Genomic DNA, 17366 nt, shown 5'->3' on the forward strand with positions numbered 1-17366 from the left:
CTCTTACCTGTACCTAGTCAATCATTAATGTCTCTAATCAGACAGGATTGTTCAGATCAACACTGAAATGACAGGACAAAGGCTGTGGAAACTTCCCAACACCACAACCCCTCATGTTCTGATCCAGGAGATTTATAAGGTTTGTCTGGTGTTGTCTCATTCAGGTAACAATTAATCAAAAGCAGGGTGACTGTGATAAAGTTGCTCCTGTTTGTCTGTTGTGTGATAGGTGGACAGAGCACAGAGTAACATTACATATAAAATGGGAAGAGGAGCCAACTGTAGCTGGATTGGACCTGGGATCCCCCTGTCATCACAAATCTTCAGGGGTAAGTAAAGTTCTTTGCCTACTCAATACTTGTGTTGATATGGAACGATAATAAACAATCTCAATTCCATCACTGCTTGGCTTTGGTTTAAGCAGTTAGCGTTTTTTTTTCTCTGTCAGAACGTTACTATACCAAATGTGACCAGGGGTAAGTAATAATGGCTGAATGATATGCCACCATTCTGGCATGTTTTGATTATATACTGAATGTTATGCAGTTTGACATGTGTTTCTTTCATTCTATGGCTTTAATAAATACCACTAAAGTTTGAGGTGTGCGGTCTTTACCAGCTCTATATGGAAAGTATCCTGAGACAACTTCTGTTGTGATTTGGTGCTATATAAATAAAACTGACTTGTAATCAAATTGATCTAGAAATAAAAACCTTGTTTGTGTGAATATCATTTAGCGTTTTTTAACAAATGATTTTTAGATACCTGCAACTGAGATATGGTATGCCATAGTTTCCCTAGAATAAAACAACATATGATGTACATCCTTTTATTCAGTTTCTCCTCAATGTGTGTGATTCTATAAATGTGGACCATAAAAAAATCAGAAAGAACTGGAAAACCATTCTGAACAGAACTAAAAAGAAGCAGAAATGGGAGAAAGCATTGGACTTTGTCATATACAGTGGGAGAAAATTCAGATTGGGACACAAACAACTGTGGAAGACAAATACCAAGAAAACACAGATGCAATATTTTATAACCTTAAATAAACTAAATATGGTTCACCCGTCACAGATCACCTCTCTATCTTTTTTTGATATTGCTACATGAGGATGCTAATTTGAGACATTCTCAGTGTCTAGACTAGCTTGAAATATTTGACATACGGCCCAGCCCTCAGTGTGACAGTGTGTGATGAGACTGTGTGACTATGTGTTTTGTTAGCCATTAAAAATGAGCTCTGGCTCTTTCTCATCCTGGCTGGCCTGACTGTCATTTTATTGGGGGTGTTTCTGGAGGAGGTGGGCTCCTTCATACGCCACATTTCCTCATCCAGACAAAAACAGCTGTACCTGTGGATATTAGGAATGTACCTGGTAACATGAACCTCCTCATTTGCACACATAGCTCCTCCTCTGGTAGCTAGACTGAACGAGATCGATGACCACCACAAATCTAAAGTTTCTTTGGTCCAAGATCTGCTTGCATTGTGTCTCAATCTTTGACGTTCGTTCGTTTTATTGTAGGTATTTGCAGTGAACTCCCTCATAGCACTGTATGTGCCACGCTCTTCCTCACTGTGTAATTTCATTGCTTCACTGTGAGTTAACATGTCTTGACATAAATTTACAACCCTAATGAAATGAAATCAAATCAAATCAACTTTATTTATATGGCACTTTTCATACTTTATAGTAATACAAAGTGCCTCACAGGGGTTAAAAACAACAACATTACAAAACAGTGTGACCCCAAACCTCCCACCCCCCCAAATATACACAGAGATACACAATTACATACAGTCACGCACATACATGGACAGACATACATACCCACACACACAAACTTACACACACCCACATACATACACTAACTGTCGCTGAGGAGTCATGGCTGGGCACCGAGAACCGAGGTGAGGAAGAAGCTATCATTTGGGGGCCACGCACACCGAGAGGAATCATGGTCCATGACTGCGGGGGCGCTGACACAGGGACCACCCCAGCCCAGGCAGGCAGGAGGCTCCACACCAAGTTGTGAAGCTCTCTAGTTACCCGGGCCAGGGCCATCCACGGAACAGCACCCCCATCGGTGAACCAGAATCAAATCCCGGTGTGGTAGGCCCCCAGGAGGAAACACTGGAAAATGAGGGGCTAGAACACTAAAATAAGATAAAAGGTATAGAAGCTAAAACTGAGAATAAAACAATAGAATGTATAAAATAGACCATAAGTAATGACTAAAACAATTGAAATAAAACATTGAGGTAACCCAATAAAAAATAAAAATATGTATAATATTAGAAAATGTAAGAATAAAGGTCAGCTTAAGAAATTATAAATAGCTAAATGAGTCAGTTAAAAGCCTGATTAAAGACCAAAATCAGTTCTGTTACAGACTGTTCCTTCACCTTGGTGTGTGTGTCTGTGCAGGTATCACTCCATCACATTGCTGAAATTCATGGGACTGATCACAGACTTCTTTGGAGGGAAAGGTCATATGCTGGCTGTTTTGTCTGGACAGCAGGTATCTCCAGATCCCTTTCCCTGTTGCTGCTGCTGCTGTCTCCCATTGGTGGCCATTAACAGGTATGCAGCAGATAAAAGTCTGCATTGAATATGGGATTTTTTTGAATAGATTTCAGTAGAGCCAATGATTGTTTTTGGAGCTAAAATCTAGAGGCCAACACAGATACTTCATGTTAAGAATTGTGATGGTGGCAGTTTGGGTCGCTTGTCTGTGGTAGTGGTTGTTAGTATCAATGTGTAGCATAGTTATCTATTGCCTGCAACTTTACCTGCAGTTTGCAAACATTGGCAATATCACAATGAAATGCATGCACATATGTGCTCTGCTCCAAAAATTTAAGGGAACACTTAAATCATACATGGGATCATGATGAATGAATTATTAAAGTTGAAAATCTTTACTGACGTCCATTGTATAATTTGTTGAGGACAAAATAATGTAACAACTGTCAATGGAAACCGAAATCATCAAGGTCAGGATTCAAAATCACACCAAAAATCAAAGTAAAAAAGTTTAATCACAGTCTGATCCAACATGCATTACTTTCATCATGGCAATTCATACTGTGACTCAGGAGTGAGTCCGTCAGTGTCTGGGCATGCTCATGATGAATCTGTGCACAGTCTGTGGTAGTGCTTGGTGGCACCGATACAGAACATCCCATAGGTGCTCAATTTTACTTAGGTCAGGGGAATGTGAAGACCAGTCAATGGCATCAATGCCCTCATCATGTAGGAATGGGATCGAGCTGCACGGTGCTGGGCTGTGAGCACAGGTCCCGCTAAAGGATGTCGGGCTGTCATGCCACCCTCATGGAGTCTGTTTCTCACAGTTTGGTCAGAAACATGCACACAAGTGTGTGCTGTTATCTCTATTTGTACGAGAGGCAGTGGGATGGAGCAGGACAGTATGCTAGCAGGCTTTTCACGTCACCTTCCAGTGTGGACATTCAGAACAGCTAGAAACATTTTGACTGCAGACTTGGTCAGATGGTTCATTTAAGGAAAACTGTGACTTGAAAGATTATAGCCCTGCTCACAGCCTACTGAAGCTGCGATGTTCACTCCCTTAAAACAAACAAAGCTTCAAATGATCTGCTTTGAGTGGATTGATTGTAAGCTCTTGGGCAGGTCCTGCACCAACAACACTGGAAAAGTTGAAGAATAAAATCAGTGACAACCACCTTCTTGTTCTCCAGGTGGACTCAGTCAACCCAAACCTGTATGTGAATGGTATCATATGTGTGTCAACCTTCGTGTCTTTCTACGGTCACCTCCTGTTTTACAAAGCCACTATGAGTGCTTTACATGGCTATGGACTAAGAGCCAAGTTCATCTGCATCATTGTGGTGCTGGTGCTGTGTGGCCTGCAGAGTGGCATCTTAGAGACCATGGGTGCTCTGGAGGTTATCCCCTGCACACCACCCTTCTCTGTCCTGACCAGGTCTCAGTGTAAGTCACAGCACATCTAGCCTCTTCCAATCTCAGTCTCAAATTGTGTTTACCATTACCACGCTAGTTAATGAGAACAACTAGCAGGTCTAGTGTAACTTGATTACATGCTTTCTCAGATATTCAATTGGTCTTTTCATAAAACAAAAGCCATCCTGAAACAACACAAGACAATGGTTATTATCATTATTATTATTGTTATTAATTCCATTCAGTCACATGTGAGGCTGATGAGTGTCGATATAGGTTGCATACTTTATTTTTTTCCTCAAACATTTAGCCTAATAAATGATCACATTCTGGGTTATTAAATAATGACTTAAAATTCAGAATATCAATAACTACAGATGCAAATGATGAATACATATTATAAATGTATTCTGCCAATTGAAATGGTTGCTGTGCCTCTGAACAGGCTAGAGTGAGAAAACCCCACCGCTCTGTGATGACTGCGTGCCTTTATTAGTATTAGCACAATGCATGTACAAACAAAAATGTATCAAAAGTCTCTACAGCTGTTAAAGCCAACTGACACCTGATCCAGTTGCTTCATGTGATGTCTAAAAACTAGTGCTGTCGGGCGATTAAAAAAATGTATCTAATTAATTACAGGATTTGTAATTAATTAATCTAATTAATCGCATTTTAATCTCAGATCTGCTAAAGGTCCCCAAATAAAGAATTTGAATTCTAGGACATTACAATTCACTGACATTCACATTACAGCTGGTGAATTCTTTTCATCACTGTAGTTCTCGACGGTAGCTGGAAATTAGAGTCAGATGACACTATCTGAAACGCCTCTTTTAGGCCCTCGTCTTCCACGATTGAAATCGGCCTGCAATCAGCAGCAACCCACTTTGCGATTGAGTTTGTCAGTTTTTCTGTCGTGGCTTTGCTCATTCGTTTTCCTAACTCAGCAAGTGTGGGTTGGTGGAGTGAGCTCACGGTAGCACTAGCGGCACTAGCAGCAACTACATGTTTAGCGTTTAAATGATAATTCAGGCTGGAGCTGCTACGGTGACAGGAAAATTCTTTTTTACACAAGGTACAAATCACTGCGTTCTTGTTAATAGTCCCGTCTTTGTTCTTTTTATAAATAAACTTGCCGTTCAAAGGTCCAAGTAGGCTTGCCTCGCTCTCCGGTGTTGCATCCACGTCTGTTGTCACCCTGCTTTTGACTAGTGGCGCAGGTAGGATGCAGCCTACGGGTCACTCAAAGGGCCAAATTTAAAATGCTTGCGCATTGACTTGCCACTCATGATTAATTGCGTTAATTTTTATAGCGCGTTAATTTGCAGCGTAATTAATTAATCGAATTAACGCGTTAAACTGACAGCCCTACTAAAAACAGATTTCCTCTCTTCTCTCCTTGCATGGTTTCCTTGCATCTCCTCATGCATCTGCAGTGGGAGGGAGTAAGATGCAAGGAAAAGATGCTAATGAGGGAAACATGGATGCAATTTAAGAGACTTGGAATGAGATGTGGTTGGCAGCCTTAGGTGGACCTTGCGTTTAGATTATTTTGGCACACAGTTAAAGCACATTTTCAAAGCAGGAAATGTTTTAGTGATCCAAAACTCATCAACCGCTGTCACATTGATGTTATCCCCTTTGAATTAAAGAGCAGAGGCATACCATGGAAATGGCAGAACCCATCCAACACACTGGCGCAGTCAAAGTATGTGGGTTTACCTGCACTTGCATTCAGGCAGATGATGGATGTTGTCCCATTAACTCCCATTAAGTTAAGAGGGCTGCCCAGTTTTACCCACTTCCTTAAGTTTGCAGATGTGTTTTGGGTACCAACATCACCAGACTTTGCTAGTGGGACCAACACCTTGAAATTCATTGCAATCTTAATGCAGCAACAGAAAGATGTCAAGTTTAAGTTCTACTTTTCAAACTACACAAAAATAGATTGCTTCCTCTGGACCAGGGTATGACACCCTGAATAATAGATGGGTTTTTGTTTTTTGTTTTTTTCAAATAGCAGATCCATACATTTCATGAACTTTCACAGGCAGGTTGCAAAATAGATGTCACAGGGACCCTCGTGAAAACCTTCAAAATATAATTTTAGCGTCATTTTCTGATCTTTACTCTGCGAAGGCACTCTTTGAAATGTAGGAAATCACTGACTGAAGTAGGGGAGTGTACAAAAAATGAGATCAAGTAATGAAATTGTAATTTTTAAAAGATGACTGGTTCCTTTAGTCACATATAAAATAGAAGAAAAAATAACAAAAATCTAATAAAATGCATTTTATAAATGAAAACTGAATTGCCAGTTTTAACAGACAAATTGAAAAGGAGGCAAGGATACATATGGCTGTTTCCTTTGTAATTGACTGTTGTAATTAACTGAAGCGTATGTCCATTGCGTTGCCAGGATATGAAATAGCCTTTCTTTTGACATGTAATCATATACATTAACAGGTGATGCCCCTCAAATCTGTATCTTCTGTTCTCTGTCCACTGTCAGTGATCTACCACTACTGTGTGATAGTGGAAATGTTCTGCATTGGCCTGTATGCCTGCCACACTTTCCGTGAGGTGGAGCTGAGTGTGGTGGAGGATGTGGAGGGGCCCGTTGGTGTCTGGCAGATGGAAAAGGCTGTTCAAACAGACGATGGTCAGATGTCTGGCTGGCTGTCAGAAGAAGCTTGGCCCAGCCGTTACCTCGTCAACATTTCCAATCCCAGTTACAACAGTAACGAGGACAGCCTGTGCAGAATAGAACACGCACCTCTGGACGGTTTCCCTTTCCCTCAGGCCAGAAGTCAGCAGTCACGCAGGCCAGAGCCAGTGGATCCCAGTTCTGCAGAGGAACCTGGTGTAGATCTGAGCCACATTACTGTCAGGGTTGATATTAACTATCAGGACTCTGAGGATGTCACTGTGGTTTGACCAGGTATTGAAGACCCTTAACAAAAGATTAAATACAGGGTAAGGACTGAGGCCTGAGGACTTGTTTGGACAACTGCACACCCTGTACCATTATAAATAGGGCAAAAACTGACACACAGTACTTAACATATAGGAAACTGTGCAAGGGTGTAAAACTTTCCTCTCTACCTGGTGCAGATTCACCAAACATTTTTAGCTTTCAGTTTTGTGGTTTGAATATTCCAAACTGCACCAACCTGGTGCAGAGTGAGGGAATATTATACCATGTGATCTGATTGATGTGAAAGTCATGAGAAATTTTGCTGCTTCTAGTTCTTTAAAATCCATAGATGTGTGTTTTGTTGCATATTCCTAATAGTTTTTCTTTTGCAGTTGTATATTCCACACCAATTAATTGTGATAATTTGTTGATGACTTGGTGAATGATATATGAGAACATATAACATGTAATATAAGGATTTTTTAGGGCTAGAAACTGTTACACCTTGACATCCAGGTTCATTGCATCACTGCATGTACCTGCAACATTACTTCTCCTTGATCTACTGTGGCTTTGATTGTACCTCATTTATACATAGTTCTGGACAAAACTGTCAGCTAAATGTGACAGTTAGTATAACAGTTTGTACACTGGCGTTACATTATTTACAGTAAAACAAATTAAATTGCATCTTTGTTTTTTGTGCTACAACATGCTACTAAATCACACGTCCTGTGCTCTACACTGACAGAAAAAAAAAATAGTGCAGACAAGAGAGAAACGTACACTCCATACTGTTTTGGTTTCATGATTGTTTCCCATGTCTATACATTTACCAGTCAGAATGTGGTTGGTTCTTTGTGTGTGTATATGGAGAACCTCTTTGAATACTGCCACTCAAATTGTTCATATTTAATGCATTTGCATAAATGTGATGATGATCACAGTGACTACCAGCCAGACAGCAGAAAGACAATAGAAAACTCACAAAAACTCTTTCTTGGAACTGGTGGAGGAGGTGGGAGAGAGGAGGATGACAGCCAAGCTGTTCTCCATGACAGTCAAGGACTCCCACCCCCTCCAACACACACTCACTGCACTGAGGACCTCCATCAGGTCATTCCTTCCTGCAGCCGTCAGACTGTACAACAGAAACTGCTCAAAGTAATCAGTGCAATAATCCGTGCAATAATCTGTGCATAACAATCTGTAAATACTATTTACAACTTCTTAGGATGACATTATTCTTTTATCCCACTCTACTGTATATATACTTGTTTTGAATTTGCATTGCACTTGTTCAATACTCTATCCACTTTATTTATGCTGCTGTAAATTGGAATTTCCCCTCATGGGACTAATAAAGGAATATTGAATTGAATTGAAATGAATTGAATCATTCCCACTGCAATATCCATTATATAGAAGACCAAATAGATGATTACTACTTTTTAATGCAACTTGGCACACCTTATTCTTTATGGAAGTGTTCATATTTTAATGCAGTTTTATGTGATTATGTATACACACACACACACACACACACACACACACACACACACACACACACACACACACACACACACACACACACACACACACATGCATATAGTATGCATATTTACATGTATAGTTGTTACTATACAGTACAGCCCTCATAGAACTAAACTTGCCATAACGCCTGATTTTTTTTGTCTCACGATGCAGAAGGAATGACCCACCCTTCTCTGTATCTCTTCTCCTAATCAATCTCACGTTTTATACCCTAACCCAACCAACCTAACCACCACAGGCGACGAGTACTACCATTCACAGTTTAAGGAGGGCGGGTTATGACTTCGCCATCCTGGGAAAAGTCTTTTGGCCGTCCCTCCAGACTCCCTCTGAGCCAATGAGAGGACTGACACATGACGCTCATCCAATTAGCAGCCGTTACAGACCACTCTGGAGTAGGATCCTCCCCATCAGTATAGTTTCTTCTATTTTGGCGGCTGTGCGGAAAACATGGCGGAAAATTTGAAAGGTAATTCATGATGACTACATTACTTTATATTTCATTATACGTCTATTTACTATCGCTGTTTGGTTTAGGATAAGTGTAAACCTTTAAAGATCTCGAATATGCACGCTTTCCTGTCTTCAAGTAGACATAATATTAACAAGAGCGATGGGATTGTATCGTGGTGACTGTCGGAAACGAACTTAGGTTAGTTGTTTGAGGCACTTCGGCAGTTAAATGCAGCCTGTTTTGTTCGGAAATCCTCCGCTTGTGAATTCAAAGTACCTTTGGTTAAGATTAAATGTATTCTATGTATTTTAAGAAGCACTGATTATTGCGTTTGTAAAGTTTAGCCCTGTACATTGAAGGGACAGGCTGCATGATTTAGCGGGTAAAAAAATAAAAAATAAAGTAAAATAAAACAATAGTAAAAAATAGCGTTAATAGTTACTCGTCAAGCTACATAATGTTTAAATGGATTATTTGTGTTTCTCGGTCGTCTGATGTTTCATTGAGGCCTCTGTAGTCCTACACGACAATTCAAATTGTAAAAGCTGGAATTGCTGTGTCAGATTGCAGCGTGCCCTGTAAAATGTCCAGGGACGAGCTGGAAGCCTTGTGTCGTGGAGAGAGGCTTCACTGTAAACAGCTTGGGGTCAGCAGAGCCAACATCAATGACTATGAGGTGGAATTCCTCTGTGACTACAAGAAAACTAAGGTAAGTTGTCAGTATTGTAACACATGACTGCTTACTGCTATTAACAGCTCCTCTCCTCTACGGTACGCTGCAAGTGTTACGACATATGCATTATGTGCCTATACACTGAACATTGACTTAGTTATATTCTGGACACTGTCTGAAGGTCCAGGTCACTGTTATTCCCTTCTATATCCATATATCTATCGATCTGTTTATATGCAATACTATTGGACACGCTCGTCTCTACACTTAATTATAATGAAAATAATAATAATAATAAACTTTATTTGTATAGCACCTTTAATACAGGAGTTGCAGCTCAAAGTGCTTTACATAAAAAGGGCAGAATGGACATAAAAACAGATAAAAATGAATGTAAAATAAGATTGAAATAAGGATCACAATAAAAATAAAGACAATGCATAAAACCCCACAATAAAATATCAAAATCTAGGTAAAAATAGAGTAGAATAAGGATATAGGATGGATATAACAACAGATAAAAAGTGAATGTAAAATTGGATGGAATAAAGACAATGCATAAAACCAAACAACGTTTTAAAAGAAGTGCAGCAGTGTGTAGCAAAACACAGCACAAAAGTATTGTATTAAGAAGTCATAGCTAGCGAAAGGCTAAAGTGAAGAGATAAGTTTTTAGTTTTCTTTCAAAAATATTCAGTGAGCAGCTTCCCTGATATCTGAAGGTTGTGTTCCAGAGGTTTGGGGCGTAATGGACAAAGGCTGCATCCCCAGTTTTCTTTCAGCTGTTGCTGGAAACCTCCAGTAGACCAGCAGCAGATGATCGCAGTGTTCTTGAAGGCAAATAATAAACCAGGGAGTTAGCGATGGAGCTTGGTCCTTGGACAAATATACCTCTTAGTTATATAACAACAGTTGAATAAGAATATAAGAAATCACCAGTCATTAGTAAAATAAATTGGAAAAAGCATCAGAATCTCTGTAGACTTGAATAAGAACAGGCTCCTGTTTCAGTGTCAAGTGCACAATAATGCCTGTTACAAGCTGGAATTAACCAGTGTGTTTGTTGAAGCAAAGTTATGCTTAAAACTTCAAAATATAAATAGAAAGTTGGTGTAGGACAGGAGTTCTCAGACTTATTACTCAAAGGTCTGTATACAATTTTTATTCAAAATCAAAATCAATCTGGTCTGGAATAGTTGGCGGAAATCACAAATAACATTTAATCAGATCAGGATCACTGTGCAATTATCTCCAGCTACACTGTATGTTCAACGTCACTAACAAATTATTGGCCAATAAAAAAAAATGATCTCAAAATAAAAAACATTACCCCCATAATGTATTGCAACCTAGTCATAACACAAGGCATGGCAGGGTTCCATAACTCATTTGTGCAAGGGCTAGAATTTTTCTGTGGGGGCACTCTGAGGACCAGGCTGTTTTTTTCACTTTCATACAAAATTGTTATTTTAATTAGTCTATTTCATTGCATAGTCAATTTTGACAGCCCTACTGAAATTACATTAAGCCTTGAGTGCCAGTTTGGTGCTGTGAATTGTCAGACAGCTTTTATCTGTTGTCTATGTTGATGTGCAAATAAAGACGCATAAATGAATCCAGTGTTTGTCTCACATTTAAGTTTTTGTGTGTTTTAGGAGGAGGAGTTCTATTTGGTGAAGTGGAAGGGCTTCCCAGAGTCGGATAACACGTGGGAACCCAAGAGGAATCTCAAATGCCCCAAACTGATGAAGCAGTTCCACCTGGATCTGGATCAGGAGCTGAGGCGCCACAAGAGACGCTGCACCCCCAAAAAGCTGGATAAGGAAGTTACCTCGTTCCTGATCCAGAAAGCCAAACTCCGCCAGAGTCTGCAGCGGTGGGAGGCTCATTTGAACCAGACTTGCAATCACCCAGGTCGCATATTTGTCATCAATGAAGTTGACTTTGAGGGCCCTCCAAAAAACTTCACCTACATCAACAACTACAAAGTAGGACAGGGCATTGTGTTAGATGAGATGGCAGTGGGTTGTGAGTGTAAAAACTGTTTAGAGGAGCCGGTGAATGGCTGCTGTCCCGGGGCCTCCCTGCATCGCATGGCCTACAATGACAGGGGGCAGGTCCGGATCCGTGCTGGGAAGCCCATATATGAGTGTAACTCCCAATGCAGCTGTGGCCCCGATTGTCCCAACAGAGTGGTGCAGAAGGGCATCCAGTTTGATCTGTGCATCTTTAAAACAGAGAACGGCCGGGGATGGGGTGTCCGCACACTGCAGCATATCAAGAAGAACACGTTCGTCATGGAGTACGTGGGAGAGGTAAGAGCTGGTGAAAACCCTTTTTTTTATTATCAGCAAATTCATTTTTAAGGTTTTGGCCGAATACAGCTTTCTAACCATGGAAAAGCCATCTAGGTTCCTAAAACAGACAAAACAGACCTGAAGTTGTCAAAAACTGTCACAAAACCACAAGTGATATTCGTCCCCAGAACAGCTGACGGCTGAAATTGGTATTGTTCAGAAACTGTCATATTAAAATTGCATGGCTAGCATACAGTTTTATTTTATGACTTGTGCAGGTGTCCAAACCCAATCCTCATTTATGGATGGATTGCTATTGGCTATATACCCTTTTTTGTTTGCTGCTTGTATGTCACAACATACCCAATCATACTTCATTATCATTAGTGAGAGAAGTGCAGAGCACACCAGATGAACTGCTGCCAGTATTCTCACTTAATGATGTCACAGAATAGATGTGATATAGCAGCATTGGGTTTTTAAAAACTGATCACGTCTGCACTTGAGCAACATGTGAACAGTGTGTGAACCACATCACTGACATGCTGCTGTTGGTTTGAAAACTATTTGAATTGAACTTGAGTATTTTGTTCAACTGGACTGAAAATTCCCATTCACTTTTGATATATAATAAAATATAAAAAAGTTTTTGTTTTTTAAACACATATTTAGCATTTAACAAGATAAATGAGCAATTTACACTGGAACACGTGAATAAAACTTGAATAAGTTCTTTAAAACGTGGATAAAAACTGGGGACTGATCTGGGCATATTTTAAAGGATTGGTATTGATTAAAATAAAGCTGATCAAAATCCAGTCCTTTCGTTACTCAACTCTAAAAACACACCACTCTCCTTAATAACAACCAGGGTGTACAGTGCAGCATTTCTCAGCATATGAGAGTGGGTATATATATATAGGCTAATAGGCTAATCAGTGTTAATTTTGTGAATAACCTGATGGACAGGCCATAATTAAACTCTGCTCTTGTTAGACTTTTGTGCTCCCTGAAACCCCGGTTTTGTATTGTCCAAAGATTGAGATGAAAGAAGCATCATTCTGTAACAGTACTGTACAATGTGAGTGTTTCTGAACTTCCAACAGCTTCAACAGAGTAATATGTATTCTCTCTAGCTGATTGCTTGACATCAATGAGGCATCACCATCATCCAGTTAAACTTTGGTGAATATCGTCATCAAAATAATTGAATCAATTACTGACAATTCAGGTATATATAAATGTATTTGATTGGACTCTGTATCAAATATACCCCATAATAAGGGAGTTGGATCAGGATCAGGGCCAAATACTTGCCTCGGACGTCCCTATCATTGACTGTTATAATGTCAGTTTTGTTGGCTGATGATAAAACAAATATGAACAGTGAATTCTTGTCATGACTAATCATTTCGAGTTAGGACACAATGGGAACCAGCAGATTGTGCCTGCCCAAGGCTTTCATTAATGGCAGGGTTGTATTTCAAGGCACTCTATTGAAAGGCGTTTCTAGAAATACCTTTTTGATAGATTCAAAACAAAAAATGACATCTCTGATACTGTCAAGAAAACGTGAATCCACAGAGTTAAACAAAGGTATGATTTATTGCAGGGCTCTTCTATTAAATTGCACAAGGATATTTTTCTTGACACTTCTCCAGTTTTGGGCAGTGCTGATGCCACTTTCATTCTGTAAATCAGTGGTACTCAACATCAGTTGTTTGTGTCTGAGCTTGTCTATACTAATATTGATACTTCAAGTACAAATCTGATGTTGGCATTTGAGTTTTTTCAATGAATCTTTATTTTATGTTGTATCCAAAAATGATCAAACACATCGAGAAGTTTATCCAAGTACAGTTCTGTCTTATCCTCCAGATCATCACAACAGATGAAGCAGAAAGGAGGGGTCATGTGTACGACCGCCAAGGCTCTACATATCTATTTGATCTGGACTATGTGGAGGACGTGTACACAGTGGATGCAGCTCACCAAGGCAACATCTCCCATTTTGTCAACCATAGCGTGAGTGTCTTCAAACTGAAAAGAATATAATGCAGGCAGCTTGGCTGAGAGCTCACTCTGTCAGCAGAGACGTGTGCATATCAAACTTTTTTTCTAATGTATTACTGCCTGACATAACTTTGTCTTTTTTCCCATGAGTCACTCTCAATAATTAGAATTGTGAATGAACAGAAAATAGAAGTGCCACCATCCTTTTTCTGTGTTTCATTATTTATATGTGTAGGAATCAGACTGGAGAATGTTTTTACATGTATTTGTGTCTTGAAAAGGATCCTTCCTCACCATATACATTTTAGAAGTATGCTGTTGCTTTTGTTGTTTGGTATTATAAACCATAGTCAGTGTGGATGAAAAGCTTGTGACACATGTTGTGTTCCGCAGTGCAACCCCAACCTGCAGGTATTTAATGTGTTCATCAACAACATTGATGAGAGGCTGCCAAGAATTGCTTTATTTTCAACACGGGCTATCCGGGCAGGAGAGGAACTCACCTTTGACTACAAGATGCAAAGTAAGTGCCATTGATTCAGCAGATCTGAACTTGAACAAACCTTTAGGGACAGTCAGAGGGATCATGTTCAGAATATAGACCTGTGTGATCATCAGCAGTCTGAAAGAGCTGGCTGATGACTAGACAGTCTAGACACTGGTAGTGGGTGTATGGTGTGGGATTCATGTATTTATTTGTCAAATTTGATGTTTTCTGTGTAGTTTGATGTGTGTATGTATTTGTGTAAGAAGGTGGAAACAATTTTCCTTGCAGAGGGACAAATAAATCTAAATCATATAGCAAATGAAATGTTTATTATTGTGTCAGGCATATCTATGGCCAGCTAGCAGGGGTTTATGAGACACCTTGAATTCATACATGCCAGGACCAGAGTTCACTGTATACATTTTCAAACAACAGACCAAGTCCAGAAATAAACAGCTAAAGCATATTTCATTATCAATTCTTCAGACCATCATTGTGTACAACAGAAATCACAGACAGAAACCTTTACTGTGTAGTTCTGGAAAAACCTGAATAGATACTAATTAAACAGTCCATCTAGCCTTCTGTGTCAGGCTTTTGAGATAAACTGTGCAACTAGATAGGCCTTTAGAAAAACGAGCTATAACATGATTCAAGGCCAAACCTTTGTTTGATATGCACATATGCCCTGAGTTTAGGCTTTGACAAAATGTTTTGAAGCCCTTTTTTTGCTCCTGGACAACTGTGATTTGCTCCACATAAACCCCTTTTTATATATTTTATCCTCTTTCATTTTGATTAGATGGTGTCATCATTTCACATTTTTGTTTTTCTCATCCTGGTACCCAGCATATGTCTACCTGAATTGCTGAATGGAAGAAAATCTATGAACCCCCAAGTCATCATATATCTCTATTGTGTATGGTAAAATATGAAAGTCGACAAAACTATCAAAGTACATTTGCCTTTGTTTGTGCTAGTTCTAACAACATATTGTATATTTTGTATATGAGCAATACAGCTTTGTTTCTGTTCAGTTGTGGGACAGACAACAATGGACAACAATGACATGACCATGAAGTACAAGTTTATACACTGGCAGAGCATCCAGCTCCCTACAAGGGGCCAGCATAAGGCAGGCACAAAACAGTGTATGATGTATGATGCAGTGTTTTAACTTAAGGTGGTGACTTTCCACCCCCCCCCCCCCCCCCATAATTTATGTAAGACTGAGTCTACTTTTTAAGTACATAACTTTTTATACTCTGACCTATATTATACTATTATTTGACCCTGCTTCATTACAAGAGAAGATAATGGCTTTCTTACAGAGAAAATCCAGTCATATTGTCATCCAGACAAAATATTTCTGAAAAAATGCATTAGCCTTGGTACATCACAGCCCAAAATTAAAGGGCTCCATTTTCTATTTGGTGGGGATTAACAATGGCTGGTTTGTCAACTGAACCTGTTCCAACCCAACTCTTGTTTGTTTCCAGTTGATCCAGTTGACACAGAAAGCACCAAAATGGACTCCAGTTTCAGTCTAGCAGGGCTCCCCAGCTCTCCAAAGAAGAGGATTCGAGTGGAGTGTCGGTGTGGATCGGATTCGTGTCGAAAATACCTGTTCTGATAAGGGACTGCTGGGAGCACAACAACTTTATCTGTGTAAGGATGTGGGAAATTGTACAGATTTGTAAACACACACGTGCCACATCACTAAAAAGTCTGATGGGTCAAGAAACATAAACAGGCTAGAAACAAACCTCCATGTTAGCCAACTTTACTTGGCAGAGAAAATGTAGGTGTACAGTAAAATTAGGATGCCCTGTCTGTTGTAAACAACCACCACAGTTAATAGACCCAGTTGTGGCTTCAACTTTGACCTGCTGTATTGTACTTTGCAATAAGGGGTTGTAAACAACATTTCACAGTTTCAGTTTAAGTAAAATGGTAGTTTAAGTAATCTGGATAAACTGCTGGTTTGTTCTTGACCTCTTGGGATTTATTTTACTGTTCCCAGACTTCAACTATTCACTTTGTGAGTACAGTGCCATAACTGATAGAAATGATGATGATACAAAAGCCACTGTTTTAATAAACTGGAATAAAAATGTGAACAACCCACAGTTTTAATGGTTTGCCTCACCCCACCAATATTGTTCTCACACCCATTAGCAGCCCATTTTGCTGCTTTGAAACTCTGCACTATTCACATCAGAACATTTACAGTGTAAATGTCAAACTGCTAGCAATTGACTCTCCTTCCCTCCAGCCATGGTGAGTGTCAGTGCTTGGACTTGAAGAGGATTTGGTTCAGTTGTCTCTACCTCACACATCACCTCACATATCTCCCCAGTTGCTGCCACCCTGCTTGTTGCCCATTGTTGTCATCTGTTCCTTTGGCGGAGACTGATGTATTTTGTGGATGTAGCTGTCCAAGATCAAATGTGATTTTTTTTTTTTTTCCCCTCAAAATTGAAGTTTTGTTTATTGTTTCTTTTACCTTCAGTCTTGTCACTTGTGCTTCACTGTGTACCTGATGCTCAGTTGATGAACAGTGCATGGTGGTTAAGGTGTCAGTATGCTTCAAAAGAACTGGTTCATTCAATGTGTTGTCCAATTACCAAGTATTACTAGCTGTTCTGAATGTCCACACTGGAAGGTGAGGTGAAAAGTCTGCTCTTATATTCTCCTCTTGACTGCATCCCACTGCCTCTCTGATATCTCTCCATGAACTCTGCTTCCTTGGTACATATGGTACATATTTCTAAGTCTGCTGTTATACCCATGTGTACAATTCATCTCATCAAGACTACAGTCTCCTCGACAACTTTCATGGTTTTGCACTCCGTTAATGTCATGTAAATTGACAGCAGTTTACGAAGTGGATGTGATGGGTTGAAGGTTACAAAAATTGTTGAACAAAACCACTTCACCACCTCCACTGCAGACAAATTGACAGGCACTTAAATTACACTAAGGACGTTTGCCTTTAACACATCAGATGTGTCAGA

At 39.7% G+C, this 17366-nt stretch overlaps 2 protein-coding genes across 2 annotated transcripts; both read left to right on the forward strand.

The window, feature by feature from the left end:
* Positions 1-243: 243 nt before the first annotated feature.
* Positions 244-6910, forward strand: LOC139334575 (organic solute transporter subunit alpha). The gene is made up of 6 exons (XM_070967546.1): positions 244-329; positions 1229-1380; positions 1531-1604; positions 2434-2615; positions 3628-3981; positions 6467-6910. Exons 1-6 carry the CDS (start codon positions 263-265, stop codon positions 6889-6891), a joined length of 1254 nt encoding a protein of 417 aa, XP_070823647.1. The 5' UTR covers positions 244-262; the 3' UTR covers positions 6892-6910.
* Positions 6911-8848: 1938 nt separating this feature from the next.
* On the forward strand, positions 8849-16473 carry suv39h1a (SUV39H1 histone lysine methyltransferase a). The gene is made up of 6 exons (XM_070968916.1): positions 8849-8894; positions 9443-9588; positions 11208-11867; positions 13728-13874; positions 14256-14385; positions 15849-16473. Exons 1-6 carry the CDS (start codon positions 8876-8878, stop codon positions 15980-15982), a joined length of 1236 nt encoding a protein of 411 aa, XP_070825017.1. The 5' UTR covers positions 8849-8875; the 3' UTR covers positions 15983-16473.
* Positions 16474-17366: the final 893 nt, after the last annotated feature.

Source organism: Chaetodon trifascialis, chromosome 8, assembly GCF_039877785.1.
Source record: "Chaetodon trifascialis isolate fChaTrf1 chromosome 8, fChaTrf1.hap1, whole genome shotgun sequence".
NCBI classification, from domain to species: domain Eukaryota; kingdom Metazoa; phylum Chordata; class Actinopteri; order Chaetodontiformes; family Chaetodontidae; genus Chaetodon; species Chaetodon trifascialis.

Coding starts and splice junctions, on each gene's coding strand:
- suv39h1a (XM_070968916.1), top strand. Junction 9,589..11,207: donor GTGACTACAAGAAAACTAAG/GTAAGTTGTCAG, acceptor TGTGTGTTTTAG/GAGGAGGAGTTCTATTTGGT. Junction 11,868..13,727: donor TCATGGAGTACGTGGGAGAG/GTAAGAGCTGGT, acceptor CTTATCCTCCAG/ATCATCACAACAGATGAAGC.
- LOC139334575 (XM_070967546.1), top strand. CDS start 263: ATGGGAAGAGGAGCCAACTGTAGCTGGATTGGACCTGGGATCCCCCTG. Junction 330..1,228: donor GTCATCACAAATCTTCAGGG/GTAAGTAAAGTT, acceptor GTGTTTTGTTAG/CCATTAAAAATGAGCTCTGG. Junction 1,605..2,433: donor TGTAATTTCATTGCTTCACT/GTGAGTTAACAT, acceptor GTGTCTGTGCAG/GTATCACTCCATCACATTGC.